The sequence below is a fragment of the Ailuropoda melanoleuca genome, chromosome 19 (assembly GCF_002007445.2).
Source record: "Ailuropoda melanoleuca isolate Jingjing chromosome 19, ASM200744v2, whole genome shotgun sequence".
NCBI lineage: Eukaryota > Metazoa > Chordata > Mammalia > Carnivora > Ursidae > Ailuropoda > Ailuropoda melanoleuca.
Window position 1 is genome coordinate 7,815,762 of NC_048236.1, and position 21,895 is coordinate 7,837,656.

A 21,895-nucleotide genomic window follows, 5' to 3' on the forward strand; every position below is an offset into this window, starting at 1 on the left:
CTATCACCATTTGATAGTTTGTACTGGCAGTACTTGAATTTGTCACCTCTTTTTTTTTTTTTTTACGTTTTGTCAGCTTATTTTCAATCTCATTATTGTTTTTTTTAACTCATTTTAACTTCTTTCATAATTTTTTCCTCTCATGAAGTGTACTTGCTCTCTAAATGTTCTTCTTTATCTTAGGTTAAGTCATGTACAGAAGGGGCTCCTGGGTGGCTCAGTTGGTTAAGTGTCTGCCTTGGGCTCAGGTCATGATCCCAGAGTCCCGGGATCAAGTCCCACATCAGGGTCCCTACTCAGCGGAAAGCCTGCTTTTCCCTCTGCCCCTCACCCCACTTGTGCTCTCTCTTTCTCTCTCTCAAATAAATAAATACAATCTTAAAAAAAAATCATGTACAAAAACATGAACTCCAAGATCTTTTGGTGTCTTGTAAGATTATTAATAGGTCTTTCTGTTTGATGCTGTCTTAAATTCACCTTTACTGTCCTTTTAGTAGTAATTTTAACTGGCCCCATGATCACCCAGTCAAAGAATGCATTGCCCTTGCTCCTTGTGAGCTAGATATGATCACGGGCTGTGATCTTCAGGCTGAAGAAACTTCCAGATCTTTTTCTCAAAGACATGAAGGTTGCTCTGGATCCCTCTTTCTCTACCCAGTTGGCTGGAAAATGTCAACGACTGAATTGATCTTCCTGCTTGTAGAGATGAAAGCCAGGTACCAATGCTAACAGAGCCGTTTTATGGTAAGTAGCCACTTACCCATAATGATCCTGGAATGTCACCTAAGAGAGAAATTTCTACGTTGACATTTGGGGCTAGATGGTGCTTTGTTGTGGAGGTTGTGCTGTGGGGGGTCGGTTGTCTAGCAGCATCCTTAGTCATAGTTACAAGATGCCTATAGTACCTCTTCTCATCCCGTTTGTGATGAACAAAAATGTTTCCATTCTTTGGCAAATGCCCCCTACAGGGAAAAATTGTCCCTGGTGGAGGCCACTAGTCTAGAGACTAACTAATATAGAAATTGCTGCCTGTTAAGTGGGATGTCTTAAAAAAAAAACACTCATAAAATATAGCATTCGCTGAGGTGTCAGGTGGAAGGAAGTAAGTGGCATGGAAGCCTGGAAGGTGCTGATCATTTTCTGCTGTGGCATTTGGTAAAACTGCTGCCTATGGTACAGTAGTAGGGAGAACGCATTCCTATAGAGCGTAAAGCTATGGGGGAAGTGTTTAGAAAGAGGCAAAATAGCAGTATGTTTGGGTTGTCACATGCTGTTTTAAGCAAAATACCACAACAAAAAATGAGCATATCCAGGAAATATTGGACAATCTCCTTGTTGCCTGAGCCCTAAATTGGCTAATACACCAGGCAAGTGAGTTCTCTCAGGGTTGGAAAAGCTAACTGTCTTAATCTCGCAAACAACAAAAGAAAGACTATCACAGTTTTACTCAAAAGCCTCCCGTTTGGATTTCTCAGCCAAAAATATGAGGAGGCCTCAGGCAAATAACCAAGTTACAGGTATTGCCTTCCCTCTCCTGCCTACTTTTTTAGAGGGCCATGGGTCTTAAAATGAAGAAAAGGAAAGTGAGCCCAGCAAAGCCACCAATTAATTAAGAGCAAGAGTCAGAGGATGAAGAAACTTCGCTAGAAGACATTTTTGAGTGAGCTTCTTTCACACAGAGATCTTGCTTCTTCAGAAAGTTGAAAAGTTACTAGCCTGGCCTTCAAAGGTTTTCAGCTGTGTGAAATATGAAGAAATCCTTGATTTCTTAACACTGCCCCAGCAGAGAGGAAGCCAAGAAAGCTGTTTAGTGGCCTAATGTGGCCCAACTCCCCCAACGTCTGCTTCGGCAGATGGCAAGGAAGATGAGGAAACAAGGAAAATTTCCCTGGTGACCAAACATGGGGCCAAAAAAGGACAACAAATAAGAAACTTCCTCCCAGAGAACAAAACCTGTCTAACCACGGAAGTTCTTTCACCGCTGGGTCAGGGGGCTTTTGAAATTCTGAGCCAGCACCATTTATTTCACAGTTGCAATGAACTAATAACTTTTTTAGGTGAGGGTTTTTAATTGCCACTTTTCTATTTCTTTTCCACCGTTGTATATTGAGTGCGTACAGGTGTCAGAGGTAAAGGAGAAATAAATGACTGCACTTTTCTGTTCACCAGGCTGTTGGGCTTCCCACTGGATCACATGGAAGATTGCGCATCACCCAGAGATACCCAATTTTGAGTGGGATGAAGTAACTGGACTTTGATTATCATCTTGGACAAAGGAGGCTTTAAGTAAAAAAAGATACATGGATACTTGCATGTGGGTACAACGGGGGGGGGCAGAGTGACAGCCTATCAGAAGCCATTACTGTCCCCTCAGTATTTATCACCCTTCCACTTCCTTTTAGTAATAGACTCTATTGATTTCTAGTGCATTTTTGCTCTTAAATTAACAGCATTGCCCTATGCCAGTTCTTTGTCTACGGAACTAGGCAAAATATTTTCTAATAAGTGTTTTAATGTCTTCTACATTTCTAAGTATTTTCTTATTCTATTTTCTAATATGGAAGAATTTTTATATCTCTTTTTTATGACTATTTGCATATATATTTTTTGTTTATCTCAAAAATCCAGTTTTAAGATTTAGTAGTTATATTATCTATTTATTAAATAATATCTGCTCTAAATATAAAATAATAACTTCTTTTTTAAAGTCTGGATTTCATTTGTAGCTCCCATTCTAACAGACACATATGTATATACTCTTGCGTATCCATACACACAGACATAATTCCTTTCTTGGGTTTAATTTCTTTCCTTTTTTTCAACTTCTCGAGTTTGGTACATACCTCTCGTTTCTCTTCTTCCTTATTTAGTGAGAAATTTCCTTTTAGCAGAGCTTTGTTACCCATATATTCCTAAATGTAATTATTTGTCTTGATTTATTTGAGCCCTTTTTTGTTTAAAAGTTTGTTAGCTTCTATCCCCCCTTCCCCAACAACTTGGATTTTGTCTTGCTTTCCATGTTTCAAGTAGTAAACTAATAATAACGCTGGAGTAAAATTAAAGAGAGAGAGAGATTAAGCTTATTCAACTCAATTTAATATGCAATGTAAGAGTATATCCTTCCTATGAATCACAGCAAGTTCGACTGAGATCTTGAGGAGAGCAGGCAAACACATGACAGAACTAAAATGAGTTGCATTGTTGTACTGATGATAAGAGTTTCTGATAACTGACCCCTTAGTCATTGCCTAGGCCTTGTTACAGTGGTAAACTAGAGCAAAAGTCAAGTTGAAATGTAGAGCGCTACGTTGAATTAAAGCCTATGGACAGGAAATAGTGGAAAGGAAAATCGTCTGCTACAGGTTGCTGAGGGCTTCCACTCCAGGAAGGACTTTACCTTCCAGGAGTTCCAGACTAGCACCTCCTCCAGTGCTCACATGGCTGACTTTATCTTCGGTGTTCCATTTGGCACAGCAAGTAGCAGTGTCTCCGCCTCCTATAATGGTGATACAGCCCCTGGAAGTGGCTTTCACAATTTCGTCCATGAGGGCTTTTGTGCCCTTAGCAAAGGCATCCCATTCAAATACCCCTACAGGTCCATTCCACACAATTAGCTTGGCTTGGGCCACAACTTGAGCATTCTTCTTGTTGGTCTCAGGACCACAGTCCAAAGCCATCCAGCCAGCAGGTATGCCTGATGGTACAGTGGCTTGGCCAACCTTAGCATTCTCCTCAAACTTGTCAGCAATGATAAAGTCGACCGGAAAGGTAATGTTCACACCATTCTTACTGGCTTTAGCCATGATATCTTTGACAATCTTGGCCCCCTCTTCATCAAAGAGGGATGCACCAATCTCCATGTTGTTGAGTACCTTAAGGAAGGTAAAAGCCATTCCACCGCCAATTATCATCTCATTGACCTTGTCCAGCATATTTTGGATAAGCTGGATTTTGTCTGCCACTTTGGCTCCACCAAGTATAGCCAGAAAGGGTCTCTCTGGGTTTTCTAAGGCTTTGGCAAAGTAATCCAGCTCTTTTTTCATCAGGAACCCAGATGCCTTCTGGGGCAGATTCACTCCCACCATAGAACTGTGGGCCCGGTGAGCAGTGCCAAAAGCATCATTGACATAGACATCCCCTAGTTTGGAGAGTGATGCTCGGAAGGCTGCTATTTTATCTGGTTCGGCTTTAAGCTTATTTCCAGAAGGATCCTGGCCTTTTCCTTCTTCCTCCACATGAAAACGTAGGTTCTCCAGTAGGATAACTGAACCAGGAGCCGGGTTGGCACAGGCCTTCTCCACTTCTGGGCCCACACAGTCCTTTAGAAACAGAACATCCTTGCCCAGTAAGGATTTGAGCTCAGCAGCAACAGGCTCTAATGAGTATTTATCTGGCATGGGAACACCATCAGGTCGACCTAGGTGACTCATAAGAACTACTGACCTGGCTCCTTTATCTAGACAGTACTTGACGCTTGGGATGGAAGCTTTGATTCTCTGGTTATTTGTAATCTGGTTCTTCTTCATGGGAACGTTAAAATCTACTCTCATGATGACCCGCTTCCCTCTAACATCCAGCTTGTCCAAAGTTAATTTTTTAGAAAGAGACATCTTGACGATACAAAGACAGAAGCTGAAAGCTAGATCCCAATGCTGAAGAATCACTTGACTGCCGTTGGGAGGTTGGATAGGTGGTGCTCTCCAACGCCTGTCCCCTTGGCCCGCCCCTTTCTTCTCATTACTGTCTTCCATAGGGCAGACATGACTGAACAGGAGGAAAGGAAACCTGGCTCTGTGATTGGCTAACGGTCTTGTCAATCTAGATTTGGAATGAGTTGCCAGTTCAGATTCAAACTGCCAGCGCTGAGAGTGAACCTAGAGTAGTGGTACCTGGCTTGGAGTGAGAGCAGGGAAAGTGAAGAAACCCTGGAATAAGAATGTTTTTGAGGGCAAAGGCTCCTGCAGGTTCTCTTTTTCCACATGTCTTTGACACTTGCTCTTATTTTAAAACAAAATGAAGTGAAACAAAAAAAACCCTCAGCCTGGTCAAATCTTAATTATAGTGAGATATAAAAACTGTAGTATCAAATAAAGAGGTGATTTGTAAAAATGGTTTTATGACTCCTTGTTTATTCGAGGCCACATAGTATGCTTCTGTTTTTGTCTTTATAAATATTTCTGTTAACAGCATAGCTTGGTGTCAGCCTTTGGCTTTAGATATATTCTAGGGCAAGTGAGAATGATGTTTTTTATTACCATATTCTATTCTCAGACCACTGAGAAATTAGAAAATGCTTAGAGAAGAATGAAAATACAAATAATACAATTAAATTTATGGGACACAAAAAAAAATGCAATGTTAAGAAATTTCTTGCTCTAATGTTTAAGCTAAATAATAAGATTTCAAATTACCAACCTAACTTAAGGGACTAGAAAAAGAAAAACAAACTAAATTTATAGGTTGCAGAAAAAAGGAAATATGAAGATTCGGACAGAGGTAAATGAAATTGAGAAAAGAAAAACAGTAGACAAAATCAATAAAATAAAAATTTTGTTCTTTGGAGAGATCAAAAAAATTGACAAACCTTTATCTAAATGGACTAAGAAAAAAAAGACTCAAATTATTAAGGTAAGAAATGAAAGTGAGGACATTACTATTGATTTTACAGAAAGAACAATTATTATAAGAGCACTGTAAATAATTTCATAGCAACAAATCAGATATAGTAGGTGAAATGGACAAATTCCTAGAAACACAAGCCCTACCAAGACAGAATCATGAAGAAATTTTAAAAAAAATCAATAGATTTATAACTAGTAAGGTGCTAGAATCAGTAATCAAAAATTTCCTGATAAAGAGAAGCCCTGGACTTGATGGCTTCACTGGTGAATTCTACCAAACATTTACAAGAGAACTAACACCAATCCTTCTCTAACTTTTTCATGAAGTGTGGACAATTATGTTTAAGGCTGGCAGGCTCTGTCTCTCAACAAATAATCTGGGAAAGGAGAATTTATTGAAGTAGATGAACTGTATTTCCTACGGGACCGATGCCATCCATGGTGTCTTAATTGATATTTGTGTCCATTTGTAACACACACACACTCGCACACACCCACGTGAGCACACACACAAGTGAAGTTAGTGCCTGAGGTCTGTCACTCTACAGACATTAGTAACCGAGGCAATAAAAACAATCATAAGGGGGAAAAAAATCAATATATTTGAGGAGCTTCCATTTTATGAGAGAAAGGCAACAAATAGCACAATATATCTAAGGAACCGAATAATGGGAATTCAACACAAGATTAAAATAAATGGGAAAATAACCTGAGGGAAATAAAAATAATGGAAATATGAAGGAGGATGAAGCAGTTAGGAACCATAACCACTGGAATGTAATAGATATGAAGAAAAGTTGAAATGCATAACTCAAAGCGATAGGCTTATAATAAAATAGACATACAAGTAACTAGAGAATGAATTAGTGATCAGATAATTGATGGAGGAACACGGACATAGCGGACTAGAAAAAGACCAAGAAGAAGAGAGTGAGGACAAAGCCAAGGTGTGTGGAAACTAACCATAGTGACAATATCCATCTCGGAGAAGTCATAAGGGGAGAGAAAAATGTATGGAGGTGATAAAATATTTTTTAAAATAATTTTCTGTGATAGAATAAAGACATAGGATCTCAGATTTAAAGAAGTTATAGCATGATATGCAGAAAGCAGGATTTGAAACAAACACACATCCTAAAAATAATATACTGAATTTTAGCAACACTCACACCAAGAAAATACATTTTTTAAGTTTCTAGAATGGAAAAATTGATGAAATGCAAAGGAAATAAAGATCCCACTTATCACACAAAAACAACCCCTATTTTTTACAGAAACCTTTATATCTAGCCATAAATAGGAGACTTAAAGGTATTTTAAGTCATTAAAAAATAACAGAATGTTAATCTCAGTGAGGCTGACTTTTTTTAAAAAAAGAAAAGCAACTCTGGTTAGGTTTATTCTACTAGGGACAAATGTAGGTCTAAAACAAAGCAATGAATTTGGGGAGCTAAGTATGACTTAAAATCTTAGTAAAACTCATATTCTAAATAAGTGATGATCACAGTTTTATTTTTTCTTAATTGAAAAAAATTTGTATTTGTGCTTTGCCAGTAATCTTAAGGAAGCTGTAGACTAGATTTTGGACAAGGAAGCTTCTATAGCAGTCTGTATTTTTTTTAATTTGTTTTTTTATGGACATATAGTTAATACAAAGCATTACATTAGCTTCAGGTATACAACATAGTGATTTGAGAACTGTATACGTTATGCTATGCTCACCACAAGTGTAGCTACCCTCTGTCACCACACAATTAAAATACCATTGACTATATTCTTGATGCTGTACTTTTCATTCCCGTGAATTAGTCATTCCATAACTGGAATCCTGTGCCTCTCATACCACTTCATCTTCTTTGCCCATCCCTAACCCCTCCCCTCTGGCAACCATCATATTGTTCTCTGTATTTATGGGTCTGTTTCTGCTTTTCATGTGTTTGTTGTCCATTTATTTGTCTTGGTTTAGAGTCCGCAAAAAGTGAAATCATATGATAATTGTTTTTCTATATCTTATTTCAATTACCATAACACCGTCTAGGTTCATCCATGTTGTTGTAAATGGCAAGATCTCATCCTTTTTGTTGGCTGTGTAATATTACATTCTATATTTTATACACACACACACACACACCACATCATCTATCCATGGACATTTAGGTTGCTTCCATATCTTGGCTATTGTAAATAAGGCTGTAACAAACATAGAGGTATATATGTCTTTTCAAATTAACGTTTTTGTTTCCCTTGGGCAAATTCCTAGTAATGGAATTACTGAATTGTACGGTATTTCTATTTTTAACTTTTTGAGGAATGTCCATACTATCTTCCACAGTGGTTGCACCAATTCGTATTCCCACCAACAGTGCACAGTGTTCCTTTTTCTCTGCATCCTTGCCAACACTTGTCATTTCTTATTGTTTTGATTTTAGCCATTTTAACAGGTATAAGGAGCTATCTTATTGTGGTTTTGATTTGCAGTCCTCTGATGATTGATGATAATGATCACAGTTTTTAGAGTTTTTATTGATGTTGGAAATGATAAAATTGATTTTTATATTATTTTGCAGTTAGTGTCAACATGGAAAGACACTGTTTATGGTGATAAGCTGATCTCATCCTGGGCTTCCTTGTTGAATTTCTTTAGTTTAAATAGAAAACTCAAAGAAAGGAACCTATAAATGATCATTTAATCTCAGCATAATTAAATCAATTTCTCTTTCCTTTTCATCTTCATATTTACATGTATTTTAACTGAATTGTTTTGACAAGGACTTCCAGAAATATTTTGAGCATTGCAGTTATATCAGGCATATTAAAGATACTCTGCTATTCTCGCAATTTAACTTCTCTGAAATCAGGATGCTCTCGGCATTGAAGACATTCTATAGTATTTTTTTCCTTTTTATTGTATTATGTATTATACAATTGATGACATCTTCTATTAGATTAAACATACTACCCCACTACAATTCACTCCTAATTACCATGCTTTATTAGCCAATACATTGGAAAACTTGATTTATCATTATAACATTCGTGGTAGAAGAGGTTGACAGTGCAGAACAGGAAGTACACAGTTTTTAGGGGCAAGGGTCATGTTCAGTAGTTGTTGGTATGGTGGAAAAACCTAGCCAGCATGTGAAGAAGACCTGTATGGGGAAACCTTCCTGATACTTCCTGATAAGATTCTCAGTTGAACTTCTGTAGAGAAATACAGACCAGCATTGTGTCTGGCTCGCACTGCATGAGATTTTTCTTTCTTGTGTACAGTCTCAGCTGATTACATCCCTTTATTCAAAACAAATGCTCCACTGTCTTCTGAGCTGGCAGTACCTCTGTGACTCGGTGTCCTGACTCTTGTTTTCTTCAGCCTTGGAGATGGGGGGAAGTTTTAGTGATTTGTATTTGTCTCTTTTCCCTCATAAGCATAAGGCATTGCTTCCCTCTGAATATCCTGGGACCAAGTATTATTTATCCTTTATACCTAATACTTACTACGCTTTTTTGTTTGTGTGTACGTGGAGGGAGTACACAGCCCGAGGCCAATGAATGCCCTCAGTCAGAATGTATAGGTTAAACAGAATTCTTAGAAGTTGTTCATTCACATTTTACGACTTCAAGGTTGTTAAGCTGGTCCTAGCATGCTAATTAGAAGCTTGATTGGCAATTTTAGATTTCTTGATTTTTTCATTATTTCCTTATTTGAATTCCTTTCTAAGGTGCTTTCCTATGTAAGCATCCTATTCTTATGTGATCACAACCGCATTCACAACACAAATGTTTTTGAGAAAATAAAAAAAAATATCAATTTCAATTTTTAGATGAGGGTGAAAAGAACTTTTATTTACCATGCCATTCACATTTCTATAAAATGAACAGAGATTTATTTTATTTTATTTTTTTTACCAAGTGATTGTGAATTACCCTCACACCCCAGAACCAGTCACATCCTTTACAACCTGCAGGCTACTTGTTATATTTCACCAAGTCTCTAAACAGGAGCAATTTTATGCTGTTCTGGCACTTTTCCTGTATGACTCGATACCTTTTGGAGCTCATTTATTTTTAATATTATGTTATGTTGTTCATGTATCTTTTGTAATTCCTTTGAAATGAAGGGGACTGACTACCTCCCATATATATGCATTACATTTGGTTGGTAGTCACTGCTGAATAAGTATTCGTAAATTAAGTACATACGATTTTTTTTATTCCTGCTTCTCATATGTTTATAGAAGTTACAATCAATATATGATACATTTAAACCATTTCCAATTAAGTAATATTACTCTTGCAAGTAATGAGACTGGACTCTGTTTCATAGATTGCTTCAACGATTGGTTTAAAATAGAAGTAAATGAAAAAATGAGGAGTTATTAGTGAATGTTAGCTACGTAGGGAAGACAGACATCAGGGGTGGTGGGACAATGAGAAAGCTTGAGAGAGAGTTAAACACAGTAAGACTACTTTAGGACAGGTTTTAGTGCAAGGATTCAGTTATGCCATCAACTGAATTAAGTCAACCTTAACAGCTATAAATCACATGATTGAAATATGAGGCTACGTTGAACTCCATCCTCAGCTCTAGCATTGATACAGGTTACAACGTTAGTTCAGGCTGTATTGAGACAGGAATAGGTGACATTGATGTTAGTAAACTGAGGCCCTATTGATTACTATAAATTAGGATTTCAGTTACCATTAAAACCAATAAAATTCAGTACATGCTACTGAAGCAAAATACGGTAAAAGATATGATCCAATAAGCATCTCTCCATCTTCACAGCACAGTACGTGATTAATAAGCTATGTTACCTCAGTAAAATAGCAAGTAAATTTGCAGAATTGTTCAGCCATCATGTGACTGCATTCAAGACCTTGTATTTTTTCATGATAGCTAATGACTTTATTGGCATGGGAGCAGGAGCTAACTGAAAGAAATTAGCATGGTTACACAACATTATCTCAAAAGAGCCACAGTCACTAAGAAAAGACACACCTTCTTAAAGAGATAAAATTTAATTTTATTAACAACAGCTAACTAAATCTGATTTGCATGACTTAATGAAATCTGAATTGAATACATGAGATGTGTTAAATGAAGTCAGTTATCAAAAGAAAAGATACAATTCTAGTCTTAAAATAAGCTTCTCTTGTTGTGTTAATCATTTTGCAAGACGTACATGTATCAAATTGTATTGTAAATTCTACACTTACACAGTGTCATGTGTCAATTAGATTTCAAAAATTGGTGGAAAAGAAGATTTTAAGTACTACCTGTTCTCCATTAGAATAGTATTATTTCAGTGAGGATGTATCCAGAATTGTGTAATGTTTGTAATACAATGTTTAAACTATTTATAAAAACGAAGTTTCTGAAAGCGTTATTTGTTTCTATGTTGAGAACAGTGTGAATTTAGTAAATGCATACTCTAACCAAAAATAGGGGGAATTTCTTTCTTTCTTTCTTTCTTTCTTTCTTTCTTTCTTTCTTTCTTTCTTTCTTTTGGGTTTCTTTCTTCAAAAGTTATTACGTTTGAAAGGAGAAGCTAGATTAAGCTTTTCTTTTTTCCCGTTCTTTATTGTGAGAGAATATACATAACAGAAAATTTATCATTTTCATCATTTTCAAGTGCACAGTTTCATGGCATTATGTATATTCACGTTTTGTGCAGCCATCACCCCCCCTACATGGAGCAGATCTGGTAGGTAGTGTAAGCCATACACTGACCATCTTAGCGCGTGTCCCAACCCAACTGTGTCGTGTGGGACATCAGCACGTAGCCCCTGACCTACAGGGTAGAATGCAATGGAATTGTTCAGAGGGGGGGTTTTTTGTATTTTGTGTCATACTTCATCTCCAGGGCTTTCCTCATCTTCTCACATTGAGACTCTTTATCCTTTCAACAATGACTCTCTGTATCCCACTCTTCCAGCCCTTGGAAGCCACCATGCACTCCTGTGTTTCTTGAATATGACTACTACAGGTCACTCATATAAGTGGAATCATACAATATTTGTCCTTATGTGACAGGCTTATATCATTCAAGGTTCATCCGTATGGTAGCAAAGGTCAGAATTTCCTTTCTTTTCAAGGAGGAATTATATTCCATTGTATGTACACATCACATTTTGCTTATCCATTCATCCATGGATGGACACTTGGGTTGCTTCCACATTTTTGCTACCATAAATAATGCTGTTATGAGCCCGATTGTGTGAATATCTGATCTAGTCCCTGCTTTCAATTCTTTTGAGTCCAATACCTGGACGTGGAATTACTGGATCATGTGCTAATTCTATGTTTAATTTTTTGAGGAATTGGCATATTGTCCACCACAGTGACTATATCATTTTACATTCCCAACAGCAAGGCTCAAGGGTTCCAATTTCAACAAATTCTAACCAACACACATATCTGGACATAATGGAAACCAGGCAGAGAAAATCAGATTGACAGAGGAAGGTGACTTGATGATTGACATTTTTCCTATTTATTGTCAGTTTATTTTTCTTTGGAAATATGTTGACTTTTGGATGTACTTTCTATTGTAAAACTCCCAAAAGTGATTTTTTTATGGGATATAAGCAATGAGTAGAGGGAAAGTATAGGTTAAAAAGAGGAGTAGCATTGGTCACTTCATATTGAAAAACCCAATGTTCAAAAGGAACTTGAATAATGATATTCTGTACATAGGCTGTGCATGGCTGTGCAGGAGACATTTCTCATATTACCTAGTATATCCAGGGAAGATCAGAATCGTGTGTCAACCTTTCCTGACTCATTCTTATTGATACCAGAAAGTCTATTTATGAATTTTCCCTAAGAAGCATGAGTGGCTATTAACCGACCCTGGCTCTTTCTCTTTTTCTTGTCAAACCCATGTGGAAAATCAGGTAATGTAAAGGGGTTTGCTTGGTTGTTATATAAAAATCAAAGGATGTACAATAATAAACATCATATAGTGTTGACATAAAGACAGACATATAGACCAATGGGAAGGATAGAAAACCCAGAAATAAACCATTATATATATTAGCAAATGATATTCAAAAAGAGTCCCAAGCCATTTAATGGGAGAAAAACAATGTTTTCAACAAATGGTATTGGGGAAATTGCATATCCCTATGTTAAAGAATGAAGTTGTACCCTGACCTTATACCATATTAAAAGTTAAATCAAAATGGATCAAAAACCTATATATAAGAGCCAAAACTATAAAACTCTCAGAAGAAAATGGGAGAAAAGTTTATGGCATTGGATTTGGTAATGATTTCTTGGATATGAGACTAAAAGCACAGGCAACAAAATAAAAATAGATAAATTGGATGACATCAAATTAAAAATTACTGTGTAGTAAAGGACACAATAAATAGAGTGAAAATGCTACCCATGGAATGGGGAAAATTATATGCAAACCATGTATCCGAGAAGGAGTTAGGATCCAGAACACATAAAGAATTCCTGCCACACAACTACAATTAAAAAATAAAAAAATCTAGGGCCACCTGGGTTGTTCTTTCAGTTAATCGTCTGACTTCTGCTCAGGTCAGGTCTCTAGGTCCTGGTATCAAGCCCCTTATCAGGCTCTTGGCTCAGTGGGGAGTCTGCTTCTCCCTCTCCCTCTTCCTCCATCTCTCCCCCTGCTCATGCGCACTCTCTCTCTCTCTTTCTCAAATAAATAAAATCTTTTAAAAATCTAATTAAAAATGGGCCAAAGTAAATGAAATAAGTCAGTTAGAGAAAGACAAATACCATATGATTTCATTCATATATGGAATTTATGAAACAAAACAAATGAGCAAAGAAAAAAGACACAAACCTAAAATAGACTCTTAACTATAGAGAACAAACTCCAGAGGGGAGGTGGGTGGGAGATGGGTAAAACAGGTGAAGGAGATTAAGAGTACACTTATCTTGATGAGCACTGAGTAACATATAGAATTGTTTAATCACTATTTTGTACACATAAAACTAATACAACACTGTGCATTAATTATACTGGAATGAAAAATAATTTTTTAAAAATGGCCCAATGACTTGAATAGACATTATTCCAGGGGATACATACAAATGGCCAATAAGCCCATGAAAGATGTTCAATATCGTGAATCATTAGGGAAAACAAATCAGAACCCCAGTATGATGCCAGCTTATACTCATTAAAACAGTTACTATCAAAAAAAACCCAGAATATACCAAGTGTTGATGAGGACATGTTGAAATTGGAACTCTTGTGAACTTTGGGTAGGAATGTAAACCTGTATAAGTGCTATGAAAAACAGTCTGATGGTTTCTCCAAAAATTAAAAATAGAATTACCAATAATTCAGCACTTTTACCTTTGTGTATAAAAGTATTGGAACCAGAGGGGGCTCCTGGGTGGCGCAGCGGTTAAGCATCCGCCTTCGGCTCAGGGCGTGATCCCGGCGTTATGGGATCGAGCCCCACGTCAGGCTCTTCCGCTATGAGCCTGCTTCTTCCTCTCCCACTCCCCCTGCTTGTGTTCCCTCTCTCGCTGGCTGTCTCTATCTCTGTCAAATAAATAAAATCTTAAAAAAAAATTAAAAGTATTGGAAGCAGAAACTCAAAGAGATATTTGCTCACACGTGTTTATAGCAGCATAATTTGCAATAACTGAAAGGGGAAGATAAGCCAAATGGTTATTGACAGATCAGTAGAACAACAAAATGTGGTCTATACATACAATGGAAGATAATTCTGCCTTAAAAAAAGAATATTCTTTTTTTAATTAATTAATTTATTTTTATTTTTGTGTTCAGTTAGCTGGCATATAGTACATCATTAGTTTTTGGTGTAGTGTTCAATGATTCATTAGTTATGTATAACACTCAGTGCTCATTACAACATAAGCCCTCCTTAATATCCATCACCCCATCCCCGCTCCTCCCTCTCTTCTGTAACCCTTAGTTTGTTTCTCAGAGTCCAGAGTCTCATGGTTTTGGTTTGTCTCCCTCTCTGATTTCTTCCCATCTAATTTTTCCTCCCTTCTCCTGTGGTTCTCCGTGCTATTCCTTATGTTCCACATATGACTGAATATTCTGACACATGCTACAACATGGATGAACACAGATTTGAGGATATTTTCTATGTGAAATAAACCAGTCACAAACGCACAAATACTGTATGTTTCCTTTTATATGAGGTACCTAGCATAAACAAACTGATAAATACAGAAAGTAGAATGTCGTTTCCAGGAGCTGGGGACCTGCAGAAATGAGAAGTTATGGTCTCATGCATACAGTTTGAGTTTGGAAGACTAAAAATTTCTGGAGGTGAATGGTGGTGATGGTTGCACAATGATGTGAATATATATTATGCCACTGAACATAAATGCCACGTAATTTTAAAGTGTTAAATGTGGTACACTTTATGAGAATCTCTATACTATGAAAAGAGTTGAGGCTATTTGTATTATTTATAAATATCACAAATGTAATTTATAAAGGAGACTGACATTTTACAGTTTTGTGACTTCCTATAAAATCAAATGTGTAAAGAGAGGAACTCAGTGGACCAAGTATACATGTGCGTTAAGATGGTAGAATGACTTTTAGTTGTTTCCTCCTTTTTGTCATTCATGCTGTATCATTTAAACAATGTGTGTATTTTCCAGCACACAGGTTGTCCGTTTATAATAGTTAGTAGCTATGTTCTTATCTGATGATGTCTATTCCTTTTTCTGGAAATATTTAGACTCGTTACACCAGCTTTTAATTATACCTGACCATGAAACTGGATAATATGCCAATTTCATATTTCTTCCACAAATAGTTTCTGAAAAGAGGAAATAGGGCTGATCATGTTCTCCCAAACTTGTAAATACTGTTTCAGGATATTTTCTTTTTACTTTTGAAAATGCATCACTGATCATAGAAGCAACATCCAATAAAAAGAGGCAAATTCAATAGCATCTCTGCTGGCAATGTTTTCTCTTAAAGGTGAGTGAACTTGTGCTCAGATTTGGTGAGAAGTTAACAGTAGGAGATGATGTGCAAATTTTGAAATCAAACAAACTAACATTTTAGTCTATGCTGCTGCAAGCTGATGGAGAAGGGGGAAAGCAAATCGGAGAAGCCTATGGGTTGTAACAGGGCCCGTGACTTGTAAGCAACCACACAGAGCTGTTCATCATGCAAGGAAATTGAGATAAACATTTGTTCATTTAGCCATTCATTCATGGTGTGAGCTCTTAATCAAGCATGGTATTCAGGAGTGATCTGCCTGGCCCTGGTGCAAAGAAGGTCACATTGTTAATTCCCTGCTCCGAGTCTCCACATTGTCCCCCATGTCTACAGTTGCGTGCCCCTTACTCACCCATTCACTCCAAACCCAGCCCCCTCCTGCATCTCAGGTCCTTACAGTAAAGTGGCCATGAAATCCAGTTCAGAGTGGCCCAAAATATGTGGAAATCAAATCCAGGGGTTCCACCTGACAGTCGTGTCTGCCTTACCTCTGCACTGTATTTTGTGTCTCTCCTCTCAAAAATACCTCAACCCTTATCCGAACTTTCCACACCAAGGAAATTAAAGCAGCTTAGGAAAACCCAGGAAAGTGTATTCATCTCTGGTCCTTGACACATTAAACATCAGCAGTGGCCAGCTCAGGGATTGAGTGGCTTCTCTAGGGCAGGCCATACAAATCTTTAGTAATCTAGGCCACCTGGATTTTTGCCTCACATCATGAATTTGAATAACTGAAAAGCATGAGGTGAGCACATTCCGTCCCTGGAGAGGAGATAAAACAGAGCACAGAAGTTAAGCAATGAATGAGTATGAAGAGACTTGATAAAGAAGGAAAACACATTCCATTAATTCATGCAGGACTAATTTTCATAGATTGTAGAGATTTTATAGTAAATAAATAGATACTCAGAGTTCTGTCAGTTCTCTTTGTGACTATGAAATGTATGAGAATATCCACAATTACATTTCTGGATACCTTTTAATTGTGCTATTTTACTCATCAATTACAAATAAAGATTTTGCTAGAGCTAAAACTCCAAGGAGTGGTCCAAAGGAAAACAACGTTGCTTTAAACAGAAATTATTCTCAAATTGAATTTATTTGAGTATGTAGGGAAAGGAAAATTTATTTTATAGAGACAATAGTAAATTTCTTGTGTCTCTTCTCAAATTCTTGTATAGGGTATCAGTCTGTAAATACATTCCCAATTAGTAATCTGCAGATAAGTTAATATGGAATTTTATGGAATATAGGTGGATTCAGTGTCCAAGGACTAGGAAAAACTCTCTAAAGAGAGTTAGCTATTGGCATTATTTTTTAGAAAGTTTAATTTGCTTAATGAATTTAAGAACCCACAGGTAATTTAAAGTATATCTTATAAATGAGCTCTAATTATTTCAAAAGGAATTCCTTTGAGAACATATAGTATTTTCTCTATTATTGGGAAGAATCTAGATATCTGCAAGTTTTACATACACATATAATTATTTTTTTCAGTTGTTTGAAAAACTATTGTTTAGGATAAGGGCATGCATAGGAAATTAGATAACATTATTACATATTGTGTATGCAGGTTGAACTCCAGCTTCTGCTGATGTTCTAACAACAATTCATTTAAGTTACTCTGTTTTGGTGGGGTTTCTCACAAATTTGCAGTGACAAGTAGGTTAATTTTTATTCTAATCATTGTTCTGAATATAGACTGTCATGCTTACTTTTCTGTTACTCACTTTCTATATCCTAATCTAGGAGACAGTCAAAGATTTCCTGGCAATACTTCTATTGTATCTCCAATTGTAATCACAAACAGGGGCTCTATGGCTGTTTATTGACCAGCTTATGTATTCTTACCCATGCTTCCAAATCACAGCTATGTGAACCTAGTAATTTTTCAAATCCTTGTTCAACTGAACAGAGGGAAAACTTACTTCTAATTATTTATATTACCTAGAAAATCAGATAGCTTTTACTCACCTGTTGATATATTTATTTTCTTGCCTTTTTACTATCAAAGAAAAAGTTATGAACGTTCATGTGCAAATCTTTGTATGGATATATGATTTCATTTTTCATAGTTAAATTATTAGGACTGTAATGGACAAGTCTGTTGGTGGTTAATTTTTTTTATTTTTAAGACTTACGAACTGTTTTCAAATATGGTTGCACCATTTAACATTTCCACCAGCAGTGCATTCGAGTTCCAATTGCTATTCTTTCTTGCAGACATTTAGTCTCCTTGCTTTTTGTTCTGATAGGTTATCGTTGTATTTCATCATTTAATTTGAAATTCTTTAACAATAATGATGCTGAACATCTTTTTATGCATTTATTTCCTGTCTGTGTCGTCTGTGGTGAAACATTTGTTCAGAATTTTGCAAATTATATATTTTTTGGTCTTTTTGTTGTTGTCAGAATTTTTATGTAAATCTGGATACAATTCCAGCATCACACATGCAATTTTGAAGTAATTTCTACAAGTTTTGGAATTGTGTTTTTGTTGCTTAACAATATCTTTTCAATTTCAGTTACATATTCCTAATTTTGAAAAAAGGCCAAATTATCAATTTTTCACTTACGAACTTTATTTTTCATTGACTCGAAGAAAATTTTGCCTACCACCTGTCACAAATACTCTTGCTTGTTTCTTCCAGATGTTTTAGATGTTACATTTATATCAAAGGTCCATTTTGAGTTAAGTTTTGTATAAGTTTCAACGTATGGATCAAAATTCAGTTTTTATGCATGTGAATACCAAAATGTCACAATATTACTTGTTGAAGAGCTTTCTTTCTTCAATGAAAATGGTTTTGCAAGTTTGTTGAAAATAAATTGATCACTTGTGTCTATGTCTGTCTCCTCTGGACTCTGTTTATCTTGATGAAAATACCATATTGTCTTGATTACCTAGAATTACAAAGTGAGAACTTCCTTCTTTTCTAACCCAGGCATTTAATCACATAAATGCCCCAGTAAGCACTGCTTTAATTTTATCCAAAATTATTGAATATTTGTTTTTATTTTCATTTAGTTTAAGTAGTTTCTTAATTTTCCATTATCATCTCAGCTTTCATGAGTTATTTAGTTGTGAGTTTTTTAGTTTTAAAAAAAATTGAAAATGTTCCAGATATATTTCTGTAATTGATTTGTAATTTATTTCCACTGTAGTCAGAGATCAGTATACTTCATGTGCTGTGAATTAGATTTGAAACATTGAGATGTCTTAGAAGGACTAGAATACATTCTATCTTAATAAATAGCTCTTGTACTGAATAGTGTATATTTGTATCAGAAAGGGTTAATTTTAATAAATAGCATAAAAACCAACTTTGAAATAGGACATAAGAAATGGAAATAAGCTATTACCTGTCCAATTAGTAGGCGATTGAAAATTTAGTGCAGTTTAGCTTCAATTCACATTTCTGTTGAAAATTTATATGGAATGTTCATTCCACTATGCAATGTACAGGGCCTGGGTGCTGAGATGACCAATAATCTATATGCTTATAAGCAAATTTAATCATTTGTTCTATGAACAAAATGTACCAATTTCTTATTAAATATTAACATTTCCTTTTTATGAAGCAATAATCTCTATTAAGAAACTAGTTATGAGCTACTAATCTTGCATTGTAAAAAATTCCCATGAGCTTTTATCATTGTTATTAAAGGTTAAAACATGGTGATGCAACCTTCTTTCCTGATTATTCAAGCAGAACTAGTTTCAGCAAGCTGAAAGAATCATACAGTAACACTGTGGATAGATGAACTATGCAAACATTTTAAAGTACAAGTTTTATCTTCCAAATATTTTATTGATTTATCTATTTATCTATGCTTTTCACTAGCATACTTTTATTGTGTAATATTAGGACAAATTAATGTTAAGACAATTTAGTATTGTTTAATTTTTGTCAAATATGGACTCTTCTTTTTTAAAAAATGTTTATACCAACAACTATCATTTATTGAGCAGTTCTGATGTTCTAGGCACCATGACAGCAGTTTAACATGTGAGATCTCATTTAATCCTCACATTGAAATTGCTGCAATCTGCCCACTGTCCCTTTGTACAGCTGAGAGAGCTGAGATTTACAGAGGATAAGCAATTTTCCCAAGCACACATGGCAGAGGTGGAAGAGTTGGAATTTGAGCTGAGGACTGTGAGACACTCACCTGTTAGACATCGAACCACAAGACACATCTCCCCACTGTCAGTACAGGTGAGTTAATCATGAGCTCCCAAAAGCAAAGAGGAAACCAGGGAAAGGTCCAACATGATTTGTGGCATTGCACTGATGATTTCTATTATTTTCAGATTTGAAATTTGGTGCCTGAGCTGTTTTCGTTTTCTTAGTGAATGCAAAGGACCTCAGATAACTATAGGGACAAAACAAAATGACTAAATCACCCAGATCACAAATATATATTTTCTACATGATCTTTGCACCCTCAATTTTTTTTTTAAGATTTTATTTATTTATTTGACAGAGAGAGACAGCCAGCGAGAGAGGGAACACAAGCAGGGGGAGTGGGAGAGGAAGAAGCAGGCTCTTAGCAGAGGAGCCTGACGTGGGGCTCGATCCCAGAACGCTGGGATCACGCCCTGAGCCGAAGGCAGATGCTTAATGACTGTGCCACCCAGGAGCCCCTGCACCCTGAATTCTTACTGAACTCTCTTATTAGATAATAACTCGGGTAAGCAGGGAATGGGAGAATCCCATAATATGAGGACCAAAATGGGGATTTTAATTCTAGTAAATTGATGTAAACAAGAATCATTTAAAATAAGTAAGACAAATTATCTCCAGCTCAAATTAATCCTAAGGAAGGATCTGTGTTTTCCTGAGATTAGGTTGTGTTTCATATTCACTTAAGAGTCCAACATGTAGATTCGTCCCCAGAATAAAGGAAATTGTGATCTAAAACTTTTTGATTTGTGTTTCAAAGTGATCCCTTCAATAAAATCTTTAAAAAAGTAAGTAGCTAAAGAGTTGAAATTCATACTAACAGTTATTTTTCTAATGATACTTAATTAGTAAGATTTTTAAATTTAGCTTTAAGATTGTTTTTGTCATAAAATAAAGTAATATATTGGTTATCAAATCTTGAAAACACCTTCTAAATGCCTGCATAAGGGCACCTGGATGACTCAGTCAGTTAAACGTTTGCCTTAAGCTCAGGTCATGATCTCAGAGTCCTGGGATCAAGCCCCATGTCAGGCTCCCTGCTCTGCAGGGGGCCTGCTTCTCCCTCTTCCTCTGACTCTCCTGGTCCCTGCGGCCCCCAATTGTGCTCTGTCTCTCCAAAAAATAAATAAAATCTTAAAAGAAAAATGCCTGCATAATTGTTTTCTAATACACACTCAGGAATCTCATTTTCTTACTTGAATTTTATTATTGCAGAGTTTACAACTTCCAATAAGAAATAGACGACTGTGCTTAGAGCAATCAGTCACTGACTTCTCACAAAACGAAGCTTTCCATCTTTCAACACAGTTGTATTATATCCTCTAGAGGTCTGCAAAACCTAACATCTAGCTAATCGAAAGACAAAGAATGAGAATGTTTGTCTTTGTGTCTGCAGCATTAAGTAGGGGAACTGAGGAGAGTTATTAGCTAGACCATGAAGGAGACAAGGATAATTAATTCTGACAACCTTAGCAGGAATATCCCTTAAGATTATATACACTCCAAAACATGGTCAGATAACACCAAGTTCCTTATAAGGTGGAGACACAAGCAACAGATGTTTGTTCTCTGTTCTTCATCTAGCTCTGGAGATGACAGAAAGGAGACAGGAATGTTAAGAGAGCCTTTTTGTTTGTTTGTTTGTTTGTTTGTTTTGCAGTGTTTTGCAATAAAACAGGTGTAATGTAGATGGATCCCAAGTTGGTTGGATCCCTTTTAGGGGCAGGGCACAAAAACATGGACTCAGCTGGAAATGTTGAAAGTCCAAGGAGAGGAAATGGGCTGCTGTATAGGATTATTGTTTCATTGTTTCTTCCTCCCTGGAGCCCTGTGGAGGTCAAGCCAGTGACTGAGAAAGGATGGGCTTAACTGGGGTAACAGTGGGAAGAGATGTGAAGTTTGATGAAATTCATGCTGATTAGGTTTAGAATTTAGGTCAAAACAGTCACCAAAATAAGGCATCAAATGAAAAGAAACTGAAAAAACTTAAAGGAGAAAGAAGAAACCTGTAACCTAATCCTGAGAAGAGTGCCTTAGAAATAGATTCTAAATATGTGTTGCTCTTCCTTTGCCAGTTATGAGTAATGTTGAGACAATGCTG

The 21,895-nt window shown here is 36.4% G+C and overlaps 1 protein-coding gene across 1 annotated transcript; it reads right to left on the reverse strand.

Annotated features, from left to right (window-relative positions):
- Positions 1-3,263: 3,263 nt before the first annotated feature.
- On the reverse strand, positions 3,264-4,714 carry PGK2 (phosphoglycerate kinase 2). Its single transcript, XM_002915425.3, has one exon. It carries the CDS (start codon positions 4,608-4,610, stop codon positions 3,357-3,359), a length of 1,254 nt encoding a protein of 417 aa, XP_002915471.1. The 5' UTR covers positions 4,611-4,714; the 3' UTR covers positions 3,264-3,356.
- Between the last annotated feature and the right edge of the window lie 17,181 nt (positions 4,715-21,895).